The sequence below is a fragment of the Gossypium hirsutum genome, chromosome D12 (assembly GCF_007990345.1).
Source record: "Gossypium hirsutum isolate 1008001.06 chromosome D12, Gossypium_hirsutum_v2.1, whole genome shotgun sequence".
Taxonomy (NCBI): domain Eukaryota; kingdom Viridiplantae; phylum Streptophyta; class Magnoliopsida; order Malvales; family Malvaceae; genus Gossypium; species Gossypium hirsutum.
The window spans coordinates 56,761,320-56,776,276 of record NC_053448.1 but is presented as its reverse complement, the minus strand read 5'-3'; the positions used below and the strand labels follow the sequence as shown (position 1 = coordinate 56,776,276).

General features: G+C 33.9%; 2 protein-coding genes across 2 annotated transcripts; one reads left to right on the top strand and one right to left on the bottom strand.

Annotated features, from left to right (window-relative positions):
• Positions 1-232: 232 nt before the first annotated feature.
• LOC107946736 (NAC domain-containing protein 86) lies at positions 233-1,747 on the top strand. The gene is given in 4 exon segments (NM_001327518.1): positions 233-436; positions 635-909; positions 1,010-1,297; positions 1,402-1,747. Coding segments are annotated over 4 exon segments (981 nt in total). The 5' UTR covers positions 233-279; the 3' UTR covers positions 1,663-1,747.
• Positions 1,748-11,010: 9,263 nt separating this feature from the next.
• LOC107946737 (aluminum-activated malate transporter 12) lies at positions 11,011-13,692 on the bottom strand. Its single transcript, XM_041107329.1, has 6 exons — positions 13,199-13,692; positions 12,957-13,097; positions 12,600-12,872; positions 12,383-12,504; positions 12,148-12,291; positions 11,011-11,901 (listed from the first exon to the last, which is right to left on the bottom strand). Exons 1-6 carry the CDS (start codon positions 13,509-13,511, stop codon positions 11,269-11,271), a joined length of 1,626 nt encoding a protein of 541 aa, XP_040963263.1. The 5' UTR covers positions 13,512-13,692; the 3' UTR covers positions 11,011-11,268.
• Positions 13,693-14,957: the final 1,265 nt, after the last annotated feature.

Genomic DNA, 14,957 nt, shown 5'->3' with positions numbered 1-14,957 from the left:
CTTCACTGGAAAAAACAACTTTTTATATTTCAAAGACAATGATTCTGCCATTCGGCGGGTGCATTCTGTGGAAATTATGCTCGGTTCTTGATAAAAAATCTAGTGTTGATAAAAGCTTTTATTTTTGGATTTTCCAGATTTTTAATACATACAGCCTCGGCACTTAGCGGCAGATTTCTCAGAACTTTTGGCTCTGTTTTCTTTGTTCTATTTTCACCTTTTTTAAAAAAAATTATTATTATTTCATTTCCTTAAATTTCTAAACCGGGGACTGAGATAATGGGAGGGGCTTCACTGCCACCAGGTTTTCGGTTCCATCCCACTGACGAAGAACTGATAGGTTATTACTTGAAAAGAAAAACTGAAGGCCTTGAAATTGAGCTTGAAGTGATTCCTGTGATCGATTTGTACAAGTTTGATCCTTGGGACTTACCAGGTATTAAACCTTCATAATTCAAAAAACATAACAGCGAAATATTGTTGTCTTTGAGATTAATCTGAACATGGGTTTCTGGAAAAGCACTTTTTTGTAGCTTGGTGTTGTTACTTTTGCAAATGATTCTTGTCGTTTTCACTTTCATGTTCACTGCTTTTTTATCGAGGACTTAAAAGTGAACCTGAATTGCTTTTGCAGAGAAGTCGTTCCTTCCGAAACGAGATTTGGAATGGTTCTTTTTTTGTCCCAGGGATCGAAAGTACCCGAACGGTTCGAGAACGAACCGAGCCACCAAAGCTGGCTACTGGAAAGCTACCGGGAAAGACAGGAAAGTGGTGTGTCAATCTGATGTGACTGGTTACCGTAAGACCCTAGTTTTCTACCGTGGACGTGCCCCTTTAGGGGATCGAACGGATTGGATCATGCATGAGTATCGCCTCTCCGATGAGCCTTCTCAAGGATCAACTAATCAGGTGAAAACATATAAGCATATATGAATGTGATTCTTCATTTTTCTGTCCTTGCACTTTGATTCATTAAAAACAGTTATATGACTGATTGTGTACTCTTCAGGGTGCTTTTGCCTTGTGCCGTGTTGTGAAAAGGAATGAGCCAAAAGCAAGTGATGCTCGAGGAGAACCAAAAGCCACTAAGGTCGGAAGCAGTTCGACCAATGTCATACTTCCTGTACCAAGGACCTGTAATTCTGGTAACATTTCTTGTCAAGCAAGTTACCCTAACAGAGAGAGCCATTACACTTCTAGTGAAGTCATGCGAGTGCCACCATTTGAGCCTGTTTCTGTCAATAGCGATCCACGCGGTGTTTGGGTCTCACCTGATCTAATTCTTGATTCTTCAAAGGTATATAACTTGTTCTGAAGAAAGAAAAATGGAACTTGAAGATTCAGTTACTTGTTAGTGTTTCTTTTGGTTTCTCTAACAATTCCTCCATTGGCTCATGGCAGGACTATCCGCAAACATGTGAATCAACAGCCCAATACTTCCCACAGTATGAGTTTCCGAGCTCACTGACACCGTGGCAGCAATATGAACAGACTGACTTCTCCCCTAGTTCATCCTACTCAAATTTCGGGGAAATCGAACATGATGATCTCAGTCGCATTGGCTACATGTCACCTTACTCAGGACATGCAAATTACATGGACTTCTATGGCAATGAAGGCAATGACCAGACTGGTTTATTCAACTACATGAACCCTTTCTGAGAAAAAGGAAGGAAGATCATGGTAGCTCTTCTTTTTCAGCGAAGGGTATGAAACTTTAATCCAAGCTCCAGTTTGCAGGGGAGCTAGTGGAGATGGGAATTTGTTGATTGTGATGTAGGATGGTCCCTACTGGTATGACTAATGAATGAAATTATGACAATGCCAAGTTTGTCTCGAAGGGATCTCTAAGACGACGCCTTTTAACGTTTGTTCTCGGAGTAATAAACAATAAAAACAACCCCTTCACCGATGTCAGATTCCATTAAGGTTGCTGTGTGTTTGTTGTATTTTTGTACTGGGAACTGCAATGCTAGCTGCTGAGTGTTTTGTTTTTATCAGTTTCTGGTTCATGTTCAAATGATCTCTTGGGGTAATCATTTTTAACGATTGCATCTGGAGCTGGTTTGATGACAAATGAACTATCTATGTTGCCTACGAAAATAAAATAAGCTTTCTTTTTATGGAAATTATTGATTGTCTAGTAAAATTCTCTATCTTTTTTTATCTGAATATGTACACTAATGAATCTTAAACCAGAAAAAATCAGGTGAATGTTTGAACTGACGAGATCTTACCTTTTTAATATATATATTTTCAACTTTAATCATGAAGCAGAGTTCTCAACTTCACCCTATTGCTATCAAATTGCTTGAAGCTTTTGAAAAAATGCAATATTCGGTAGAGATTTTTTAAAGTTCAGAATGAAGTTTAGTCATATGTCGTACGCCATTTCTGTTAACTTCAGACAAAACACTCCCAACTTTTGGTCGGCATTATATCAATTCAACGGGGGTGTACTTGACCTACTACACTGAGTTGTTCAATTGTATTATTTACATATTCACATTTTGGAAGCTTTATCAGCGAGTTGATAACTCAGTATCCTTCGAACTTTTCCCAAAATATACCAACTCAATAACAATGTGACTCACACCAGTTGATGCCACTGCTATCAACATTGTCTTTTTGTTCTTCAGGGTTGGCTTTGGCATATTCCGAAAAGCAAGTCAAGAAGAGTCACTATCAATTCAATTGCCTTTTAGATCCCATTACTGCAATTTCCCTAAGCATTGTTCGTTCAATGATTATCTTCCAAGTATCTATTTGAAGCAATAATTCAGTCGAAACAAGTTATCTCTACCGGTTGCGAAGGGCCATTGTTCGACCTTCAAATTTTTCCGGTTTTTGAAGTTTGCAGAACTCACCCTAATGATGATTTGGTCAGAACAAAACAAGAACGAATAACTTTTGCTTTTGTGAACCATTGATAGCTGAAATATTTACATTTGTTACATATGGAATGAACTAATAACTAGTAAAGTACCTTCTCAACCTGAAATGAAATTTGTGAGTGAATCCTCAAAGTAAAAACAAAACAAACATTATGGGGGCACTAAAGCCAAAACCAAACTCAATGAGAACAACCAAAAAGGTACCACCCAACCCATCCATCTAGTTTTAAACAATTAAATTGCTTTCCCCCCCAATCATCCCTTTACTTTGCTAAGAGCATTGTTAAAGAAACAACAATAATATAATTTACTTTTTAACAATGCAATATTGAAAGGCCATATATCTCTATACTAAACTCTTTTCATGCATCAGAAAGTAAATATTCTTCTAAAATTAGATTCTTTCGCCCCCCCTTAATTTGCATATGTTGACCCTTGGCCCTTAGGTAAGCGTGTGGGCTCTTCCCAAGTTCCCTCACCAAATAAGCACTTCATTTCGTGGTTCATGAGGACTCTTTTTTTTTTTTAACATTACGTAATGTTCTCCCACTACTAAGAGTTGAAAATGAAGTCCCAAAAAAGAACTCCACCAGAGTTCAAGTGGTGGTGAACTTTTAACAAAGTAAGAATTAAGATATCCTTTTCCTCCCATGGAAGGTTTTCCACAATCTGAGATAGTTTGTATAGCACATTAAGGAGTGGACATTTTCTTAGTATTTAAGAGTAAGTTCCTTAAATTAATTAGAAGTTACATGTCTGTAACTACTACTCGAGCCAAAATAAATTTTCATTGCAAAACTTGGTACTCCTTGTCATCTTTTCTCTTGGCATATGATAATCTTTGTCTAGACTTGGCTTGTCTCAACTCTTCAATGCCTGAATTAGTACGAGGGCCACTAAACCAGCCCATAAGTGGTGGCATGTGAGGTCCAATGAGCATCCCATAAACCCCAAATTGGGGAACCTCTCGAGCATAACCCAAAGGTTCTTCTTCAGTGCCCCTATTTTGGGAAGTATGATAGGACCAGTTTCTTCATTTCAAGTCTAGTAGAAGAGGAATGCACCAAAATTGAAGGACTCAATCTTTTTCACCAACTATAATGTTAAGTATGACTCTTATTTTTAGTCAAATTTGAGAAATAATCTTTTAGTTAAACTCTGTTTATTTGTTTCAATCAAACACTGATTAATTTAGATTATTTTATTATTATTTGACATATGAATTTAACCTCTAAATAGGCTCTTTTACAACCTTAGAAAAACACCCATTAGAGATTAGAACTCATAACACATTCAGAGAATTTTGTGTTTACGTTTTGAGGGTTCTTTGTTTTTCAGGTTTTCAGGGTTTAGTTTTATCTCCATCTTTTGTACTCTTTATTCTTTTGCCATTATAGTAAAATTATCTTTGCCCGTAGTTTTTTATCCTATTTGGAGGAGTTTTTCCACGTTAAATTTGTGTGTTTATCTTCTTAATTTCTTTTGCTATTTTTACTTGTTTATTGCTTAATCGGGACGATCCTAACTAGTGGTATCAGAGCTAGTTCAATTTTCATTGATCAGCCCATTCAAATATTGCAACAACAAGATTTGAAATTGAGAAGTTCGATGGTGAGACAAATTTCAATCTGTGGCAAGTTCGGATGATGGCAATTCTAGTTCAATCCGGTTTGAAAAAAGTTATTACCGGGAAAAAACTTGAGAATCTAAATAAAACAGACTAGGAAGAGCTTGATGAAAAGGCCTTGTCTGTAATCCAGTTGTGCCTCGCAAATACGGTATTGCATGAGGTATTGATGGAGAATACCTCATCCGCCTTGTGGAAAAGGTTAGAAACTTTTTATGCGACTAAGTCTTTGGCTAACTGTTTAGTGTTGAAACAACGTCTATTTACGTTTCGCATGAATGAAGGTGAGCTTCTTAGAGATCACATCAGTCAATTCATTACTCTTTTAAATGATTTAAAGAACGTTGAGGTTCATATTGATGATGAAGATCAAGCTATGCTATTATTGTGCTCTTTACCCCCTTCATACAAGTCTTTCAGGGAGACCCTGATTTATGGCAGAGACAAAATCTCGTTCGAAGATGTGAAGGGTCATTTGTTGAGTAGAGACAAACTCAACAATGAGCTTCACTTGGATAGCAAGGCAGATAGGCAAGCTTCCGTTTTGGTAGCATCAAAGAAACGAGACAAAAGATGTCGCTATTGTAAAAAGTTAGGTCACGTCAAAGCAGATTGTTATAAACTGCAAAATAAAAAAGTTGCTGAGAGTAACGAGAAAGATGTAGCTGATGTTAATTTGGCTGATGAAAGCGGTGATGATTTCTTGTTAGTGTCAACGAGCGATAACTCCAAGCTCACGTCCGAGTAGATCCTAGATTCGGGATGTTCTTTCCACATGTGTCCCAATAGAGAATGGTTCTCTACATACAGTTCGGTTGAAGGTGGAGTTGTGCACATGAGAAACGATTCATCTAGTAAGGTAATTGGTATTGGTACTGTTAAAATTAGGATACACGATGGGACGATTAGGACACTCTCAGATGTCAGGTATGTACCTGATTTACGAAAGAATCTCATCTCCTTGAGTATTTTAGACTTGAAAGGATGCAGAATCAACATCAAGTCAAGCGGCATTAAAGTATCTCGTGGAGCTTTCGTTTTGTTAAAAGGTAAAAGAACTGGTAGTCTTTATATTCTGGAAGGTTCTACAGTGACCGGTGAAATCGGATGTCCCTCATCCGTTACAGAGTCGAAGTCAACTCGTTTGGAGCGGAGGAAACTTGGTCATAGGAGGGAAAAATGTATGACTGTTTCGTTGAAGAGAGGTTCTCTTTTGGATGCAGGTTTTGAAAAGTTAGGGCACTGTGTTCGTGAAAATCAGACCCGAGTTAGTTTTGATTTGGCAGTGTACAAGTCGAAGGCTAGAAGTCTTCCAGTTTCTAAGCACAAATTCGACTCAGTTAATTCCCTGCATAGTTTAAGATAGGCTCGTGGCGGGCTTTGGCAAAGATGACATTGTGGAAATATGAGTCAAGGTGGAGATTTGTTAAGTATGACTCATATTTTCAGTCAAATTTGAGAAATAATCTTTTAGTTAAACTCTGTTTATTTGTTTTAGTCAAACACTGATTAGTTTAGATTATTTTATTATTATTTGACATATGAATTTAGCCTATAAATAGACTCTTTTACAACTTTAGAAAAAACACCCATTAGAGATTAGACCTCATAACACATTCAGAGAATTTTGTGTTTATGTTTTGAGGGTTTTTTGTTTTTCGGGTTTTTGGGGTTTAGTTTTATCTGCATCTTTTGTACTCTTCATTCTTTTGCCATTATAGTAAAATTATCTTTGCCCGTGGTTTTTTATTCTCTTTGGAGGGGTTTTTCCACTTTAAATTTGTTTAAAATTTATTTTCAATTTGTTGGGAAATATTTATTTTGATGTATTATATATGTAATAGCCCGATTTTAGGCCTAGTCGGAACAGTGGTTTCGGGACCACAAATCCGACGAGAAAAAAAAAGTAATGGCTTGAATTTTCAGAGGTGCCGGAACGGTGATTCAAGATCACTAAATTCGACAAATGGGTAGAAAATATTATTAATTTAGTAAGTATAAGTAAAATGTGAAGTTAGGAAATTTTTTGAAATAGTGAATAGTGCACTAGAAATAAATATTAAAATAATTAGAATCGAAATGAGGTATCAAGACCTCAGGGATTTTAAATCGAGCCATAAATATTTTTATAAATATTTATGGAGTGTTAAAAAGTTAGTATTAAAATTTCGTTAAGAAATTTTAAAGTTCCGATAATTAATTGAACAAAAAAGACTAAATTGTAACAAATGCAAAATTTTGGGAAATGATTAAATAGCTTAAATGATAAAAGGAAGAGGGCTTAAAAGAAAAATAGACCCAAGGTCTATTTGGGCTGGAGGCATGAAATCAGCAAGAAAGTAAGAAGAATTAAGGGCAAAATTGGAATAATGCAAAATTTGCTTAATAAAGTTAGGACCAAAGTGGAATTATCTAGATTTCTCTTCATTTTTTCTAAATTCTCATCAGCTAAAACACCATGGAAGGGCTTCTTCAAGCTGGTTCTTCATATTTTTATTACAAGTAAGTTCAATTCTTGACTATTTCTTGAAATTTTTGTATTTTTATGACTTTTACAACTAGGCCCACTTGTTAAATTCATTAGTTTTTTGATTTTATGAAAGAAGTTGAAAGTTGATATGAATATGTGCTGGAATTATATGATGATTTATCATGAAATTAGAGCTTTAAATTGTTCATATGCTGATTTTATTGAAAGAATTGAATAGAAAGTGAATGTTTGGGACCTAATAGTAAAAGAGTTTGAAGATAGAGTTATATGTGGAAATTCTGAATTTCAATAGTTGTGTAACAACTTATAATGTCTAGGTAAAGTATTAATTAAGAAAATTAGTTTAATTGAGGGGTTAATTGAGAAAGGACCGAATTGTATAAACTGTGAAATTTGGGGCAAAATGGAAATCAACATTTTGCACTAAAGCAGTTTTGGACAGCAGCAGTAGTGTAATTTTGAAAAATAACCAAAAATTGTAGAGATTGAATTAGAGGATGAATAAAATATGAAACTAAAGCTTATTAAGTCTAGTTTCTTATAAAAGAAACGGTGTGAGCAATGGAATTGTAAATCATGAGATATAATAGATTTTGTGAGACAAGGTCAGAATGAATTCGGGTTCCCCTGTTCTGACTTTGGAAAATAATTAAAAATTGTACAAAAATGATTATAAGTTATAATTTATATGGTTAGAATCCTTAATGAGTCTATTTTTAGAAGAAACAAACGAAAACATCATCCGAATTCTGTACAATGAGATAATTAATTTTTAGTGAAGAGTGGTCGGAACTGTCAGACAGCGAAATAGGGGAAAATTTAAAGAATAAAATGTACTAATTGGCTGAACCAAATGAGTATGTATCGGGTCTCGTAAGCCCTAATTATTATGATTATAACATTTTGAAGATATATTGTGAAAAGTTATAGGAGCATGTTAATTATTTTGAATGTTTTAATTTAGATGAAATTTTATAACTCGGTTAAATACGTTTACAAGTGCATGTGTTTTGGTAATGCCTCATACCCTATTCCGGTATTGAATACGGGTAAGGGGTGTTACAGTATATAATTTAAAATTATATAAAAATTAATATAAAAATTAATGTGGGCGGGCTGGGTCGGGCTCGAGTTTTAACATTTTTATCCGAGTCGAGCTTGGACAAAATTTTAAGCCCATTTTTCCAGTCAGGTCGAGCCCAAACCTAGCGAACGGGCCTAAAATTTTAGTTGAGCCCAACCCATGCACACCTCTAATCACATATATTATGAACTTGATTTGTTTATAAATATTTTTATATATTCATATATACATACATACATACATATATACAAAAGGCTATCACATTCTCATGATTTGAGTGAATTTTTTTTATGTAGAAATATATTTATAAAAAAATATATAAAAAATAAATGAAATTTTTGTTAAAAAGGTAAAGTTGAAGTTTTAAAAATCATTTACCTATTAAATTGATGTTTATTTGATTCATGACACAGATTCAATTAGGAACTTAGAATAACATCTCGATGCCATGGAAGCAACATATCTTTTTAATCTTTCATCTTACTAACATCCTCATAAAACTCAGTAAAAAGAAATGTCTCTTATCTAATCTTTCATTACACTAACATTGATAAGTGTAAAAGTAACATATTTTAACCTCATTCTTAGCGCATTTTTGAGTGATTATGTGACATTAATTGTAACTGATATACTCCTAATCCTTTATATTTATGTTTTGACTCTTAATAGGACGTTTGAGAGTAATAGGAGTGAAAAACGGTGGAAATTAAAACATTGAAGCATTCCGGAAGCTGTACACATGCAACAAATTTTCACACAAGCAATTCACACAATCATGTGTCCAGGATGTGTCGATCTTGAGAATTGTGTGCGCTAATGGTTGAAATTTGCGATTTTTAGGGATTTTAGCACTTTAAGGAGATATAAATAGGGAAATAAAAGGAAAAAGAAGCAACCATCAAGAGAGAGCACGAAAATTACTTTTAGAACACCATTGAAGCTAATTTCCAAGCAAATTTCCACCAAAATTGAAGAGTCCAAGTTGATTTTCAAAGGAGTTATCATTGATTTATTTTATTCTTGTGATTCTATTATATTTTTGGTGTTTACTCTCGGCATTATGAACTAATTCTTTTAATACTTAGGGGAAATGAACCTTATGATGAATTATTCTATTGTTTGATTTCTATTTTTATGTAATAAAATCTTAGATCGTTTGTTTTAAATTATGAATGCTTTATCATTATTGGGTTAATTAATTTTAGAGTGTTAATCCATGTTTGATGTGTATAAGTATAAGGTTGAATAGATCCTTCTTATGATTATATCTTTCATAATTGAATGAAGTTGCATGTAATCCTCAAAATAGGACAACATAAATATACCGAATTAGAGTAAAATCTAATAGGGGGATTCATAAAGCAAATTAATGCGATAATAGGAGTTTTAATTAGAAACAAATTTCAATTAATTAACCTAGAGTTAATTATTTTTATGGTCGAAAGAGATATTAGCATAAATTAGAGATTTCTACGGATCAAAGAGCTAAGAAAATAAATTGTATAAATTAAATTGAGAATTATTAGATTACATAATATAAATGTGATCATTACTAGTAATTGTAGTTCTCGAGGGAACAATATCGATGCTCATCATAACTATACTATAAATTGATAGGTGCACTTACTTTAGTCAATTTATTAGTTATTTAATGGACATCAAACATCCTCATAATATTAGATGAACTGTATTTCTTAAGTATTTGTTTCTTTCCCTGTTATTTAGCATATAAGTGCTATCAATATGTCACCACTTTCAACTCGGTCGACTCTATTTTGATACAATTTATTGTTTTTTTACTCTCCATTTAGTTTGAATTTTTTTCTTAAGAAGATCTATCAATGGATCGAGCCAAAGCTCGCTCGAAAAGTGAGATGGTCTAAAAAAATAGGCTTGGGCAAAAAAATAAGACACATTTTCTTAGGTAAAGCTTTTTTTGGCCTGGGCTTAGCATGAATTTGTCAAAAGAAAAAAAAAACTCTTGTTTTCTTACTATTTTTCCACTGTTTTCTTGTTGTTTTCTCATTGTTTTGTTGTCATTTTGCTATTATGTTGTTACTATCTTGTTATTGTTTGAATATTGTATAACTCTTTTTTTTTCTTGTTAATTTTACTTCTATTTTAAAGGTATTTGCTTGTTAAGTTGCACCTATGTTAGTATTATTCAAGTATAAATTTTTTTAAAAATTTATTTTCAATTTGTTAAGAAACATTTATTTTAATATTTTTAGTATTTTTTTATTAATTATATATAATTTTAAAAAATTATATATAAAAAAATTAATATAAATGAACTAAACTGAACTCGAATCTTAATATTTTTATCCGAATTGAATTTAAACAAAATTTTAAACTTATTTTTCTGACCGGATCCGAGCCAACCAATAAAAAGTTATATTTCGAAGTACTATTTCCTTTATTTTGACGATAGTGATCACTGCAATGCCACTAATAAATAATTATAAAGTATTTGTCACATCTAATATGTGTAACCTTATTTTATCACCTTTTTTTTTTGTTATTGTTGCTATTTCAGCAAATAATCTTATCAAATCAGCCAATAACCTCTTAAGTGGCATAACAGAAACTCCAACTCTTTCTTATTATTTTAATTCAAAGTTTTTTTTTCTAATCGTAATTTCTATTAAAATTTGTGAATTCATCATTTTTTATTTTCTATTAATCATATGTCACCTTAGGTGAGAATGGCTTGATAAAACTTTCAAGTTGACAGGGAATATTTCTGATTTTAATGATTGGAGAGAGATTTTTAAATTAAAAAAAATTATACTTAATTTTAACTTTTTAAGTATAGAGACTAAACCTTAAAGTTGATCAAAATACAAGTACCAACAGCATATTTTAACCATATTTGTTTTGTTCTTCAATTCTATATCTTCTCAAGAGGGGAAAAAGAATCTAAATATAATGAGAATATCAAGAATGTTGTTTTGGTGGAGAAAGTATCTATGAAGCTACATGCTTTATTGGAGCCAACCTAGTAAAAATTCACACCCATAAAGATCAATGGCTATAACTTGCATCATATCATCTAAAATTGTAAACGAAAATCAATCTAAAAAACACAGTAATGATCTTTTTTTTCTCTGAAAGACAAAATAAACCAGCCATATTCTCAAGAAATTGAACTCCTAAGAGCCCTGTCTCCCTTTTAATCCGATGCATGGGTTGGCAGCTGATTCTTAGCAACATCCACCGGTGGTTTTTCGCATTTCACAATGATTTCATCATCCTCAGGATTGTATTCCTTGTAGCAAGCTATCCTCCCCAATTCTTCAACTTCTTCAATCACATTATCAAGCCTTGCTACAATCTCCACTAGCAATGATGCAAAAGCAGCAAAAGGGAGTGCTTCCGAGAACTCCAGGCTAGTTATTGCGATTTTGCTCAACTGCGGTCTCAATACCTTCCTTTCATTCTCTTTAGCTTGTTCACTAGCCCTTTTTGTTTTCCATTCCATCAATGCGGACGAGTCTGTTTTTACACTTGATAATGAAACTCCATGTCTGTCATTCTCTGGCTTATTCTGACGAGCAGCATGTGCAGCTGCTAATGCTAGCATGTTGTTGGCTTGGTTATTGTTGGATCCTAAGAAGAGCCTTGGTTGGGATTTTATGGCAGTATTAAGGTCTTGTAAAGCTTCGTGAAGATGATCGGAGAGTATTCCAGGGGAGCAATGGCGACGGTTTCTGATGCTGTTTGCGAGTTCCATTAATGCTTTGGTTACTTCTCCAGCTAGTCGAATACAAGGGTCTTTGAAGAGAGCACGGACAGATCGTGGGGTCTAAAAAAAATGCAATGAAATTAACTACTACTGTTGGTATTATAAGAAATTATTGGTCTATTAATAACAAAGAGTAGAGACCATTGAGGAAAGCTAGATCCTGCTTTATGATGTAGCTTCCTGTTTGGAAGTGAATTATTTATTTCATTAATGGGATCACATTGAACAGTCTGCAACAAAGCCTTGCCAAAACATGTAATTATTTTTGTTATTTCCTAACAAAGACAAGTTTTATTCCAAGATTACCTGAATTTCAGTTAGCAAGCACCCATGCAAAGCAACGACTGTATATCCAAATTGGCGAAGAACAGCTCCCACTTTCACATATTGTTGCCATGGAAATCTGTAACAGTGCCTTGAATGCCTCGGTTCCCAACTTGCATATAATGCCTGCAAAAACCAAAAAGTATTTCTTTACATTAGCCATATGCAATTTAGAAGGGTTAGCTTAGAAAAAGTACATATAAGTAAAAGATCTTACCAGCGTTTCATCAGTAGATTTGGAATCCAAAACTGCCTTGTAACCTTTGTAGATGGGATCCTCTGATGATTTTTCTTGGTTTTCTTTTAGCTCAGAATCATTGAAGTACTCATTAACACAAGCTGCATCCATTTGCAGTAAAATTTCATTACCATTTTTATTAACACGAGAGCACTCAAGGCATTAATTGCAGTTAGGTCTATTCAATGATATATACCTTCTATAGATTTAGCTAGCCCTTCAAGCTTGCCAACAGTGGAATTATGGAGGTCTTCACCTGACCAAATTGGAAATACCAGAAGGCTCATGAAAAGACAAATGCCACAGCCGATGACAATGGTGTAGAACCGATCATGTGCGATCTTTAACACGTTTTCGACTCGGTAGCTTGACACAGTGATCAAATTGAATGTCAAGAGGAATATCACAACACCATAGTCATAGTTTTTCTTTATATAGGGAAAGAATCTCATGTATGTGGCAGTAGTTCCTGTTGATTGAGAAATGAATTAGAAAGTCATCGGAAGTTATAAAGAACAAGGGAAACTTCCATACAAGTTTTTTAAGTATTTACCTATCAGAAAAACCGCAGCTCCGATGAACACAGCTCGAAAAGCCTTTCCGGATTTTGTTGCAATGAACTCGATGAGAAATGCTAATGATCCGGCCAATACAGTCCCTAATCCCCTGTTCAAGCCTTTGCATAAAGTTGCACCTTTCAAACAGAAAAAAAAAAAAAAGGTTCAATACATTTTGTTTGTTCGTCACGAAATTAAACTAATGCGGGCCATGAAAATTTCAACAAGAAAACCAAACCTGCAGTGAATTCCAGCACGACAACCACAGTCATGACGGCCCAAATGGCATTTGTTCCAATCCCTTTGAACAATGGCTCCATCAGATACAAGAGGGAGACTAGCGTCAAAGACAAACCAACCTTGAAAGCATGAATCATCCTTCTAGGATCTTCTCGACCAACTTTCCAAATGGTTCGCCACAACCAACCTGGAGATCTCTTCATTTTCCCGGAAAATTCAATAAGGCGTTTCTTCCAGTTGTTCTTAAACGTTTCAGGTACACCATTTCCGTTCATTTCCGTTTCCATTCCCACATGCACTTTGGTAGCCATATTTTTGAGACAAACAAGGTATGTGACAAATGGTGGAGCAATTATTGGGCACGTATCTAGTTAAAGAAATTGTGAAGATACAGACCAGAAAGGAGCATAGAAGAGTAAAAATATGGTGCTATATATTTTGTGGGGGGAGTTATTGGTTTATTTGCGAGCAACTCCAACTTTCTTGAGAGGAGGCAATGTTACTTTATATGAAGAGGGATGGAGCGAGGCGACTTATTTCCATAATCACATGCCGTCCATTATAAAGTGTACATATTGAAACCTTTGTCATTTTCACAGTGGCTAAAGTCAACGAAAAGGAGAAACATCAAGTTTGCCTAATATATATATTTACTAATTTTCTTTTTTTTATGTATTTTATTTTTTATTATAAAATATGGTAACATAATACATCATAGATAAAATATTTTTTATGATTCAAATATTTTATTTTTTTATCAACAATGGGTTCCACATTAGTTTAATATAAAAGATGATGATGTGTCAAGCAATGAAGTTATTCACTTGTTACAAAAGAAAATGATACATACATATATATATGATTTAGTTGATAAAATAGTTTTGTACTTAAGAAAACATTTGACATATTTGATTTTTTATATTATTGAAAATATATTTTAATTTTTTTCATAATAATTAATAAAAACATTCTATTTTTTAGGGAAAAAAAAACATTAACTAGAAAAATAGACTCATAGTCACAATAGTTGCAAATATAAGCCCTCCATATGCAATAGTTATAGCTTATATATGAAATCATTATTTACTTTTTATTTAATCACGACACAATTATCTTATGGAATCTTAATAATTGTATGTATATAGGATAGATTGTTGGCAAACTCAACAGAATTGAATCACCAGACTATATGGAGCCTATATTAGCTGCAGTATAGTATGTATAGCTAAGAATTTATCTGGTAATACTCTTTACCATTATCTCTAAATCAAATTTGAGTTAAACCTAAATTAAGACCGTGATGGAGATTCTCAAATCCCAACTACCGTATAAACTACATTAATGAACTCCCAAGAATTGGCAACACATTGGTCAAAGTTGAGTTGAACCAATTAAAACATAGAGCTGGCCAGGATCCCAAAGTCATTTTCCAACCTGCACCCGCACCCTTCTCTCTCTCGGTCTCTACTTGACACATAAAATTGTGGTTGGATTTGCACAGCTGGTTGACCAAAAAGATTTTGGACTCGAAAAGGGAAGTTTGTTTGCCTATGAAATATGGGGAGGGATGGTCACGGACTAACTCAGCAAATAGTAACTTGAAAGAAAAGGAGTAACAAAAGGGCTAAGGCTTTTATTATTTGATTGTTTGATAACCTAACATCAACATCCCATTGCCATAGCCATAGCCATAGTGTGACCATTTTCATAGGGCGACTGCGTCGGTTGCTCTCCAACAGCTGTTCCCACTACCAACC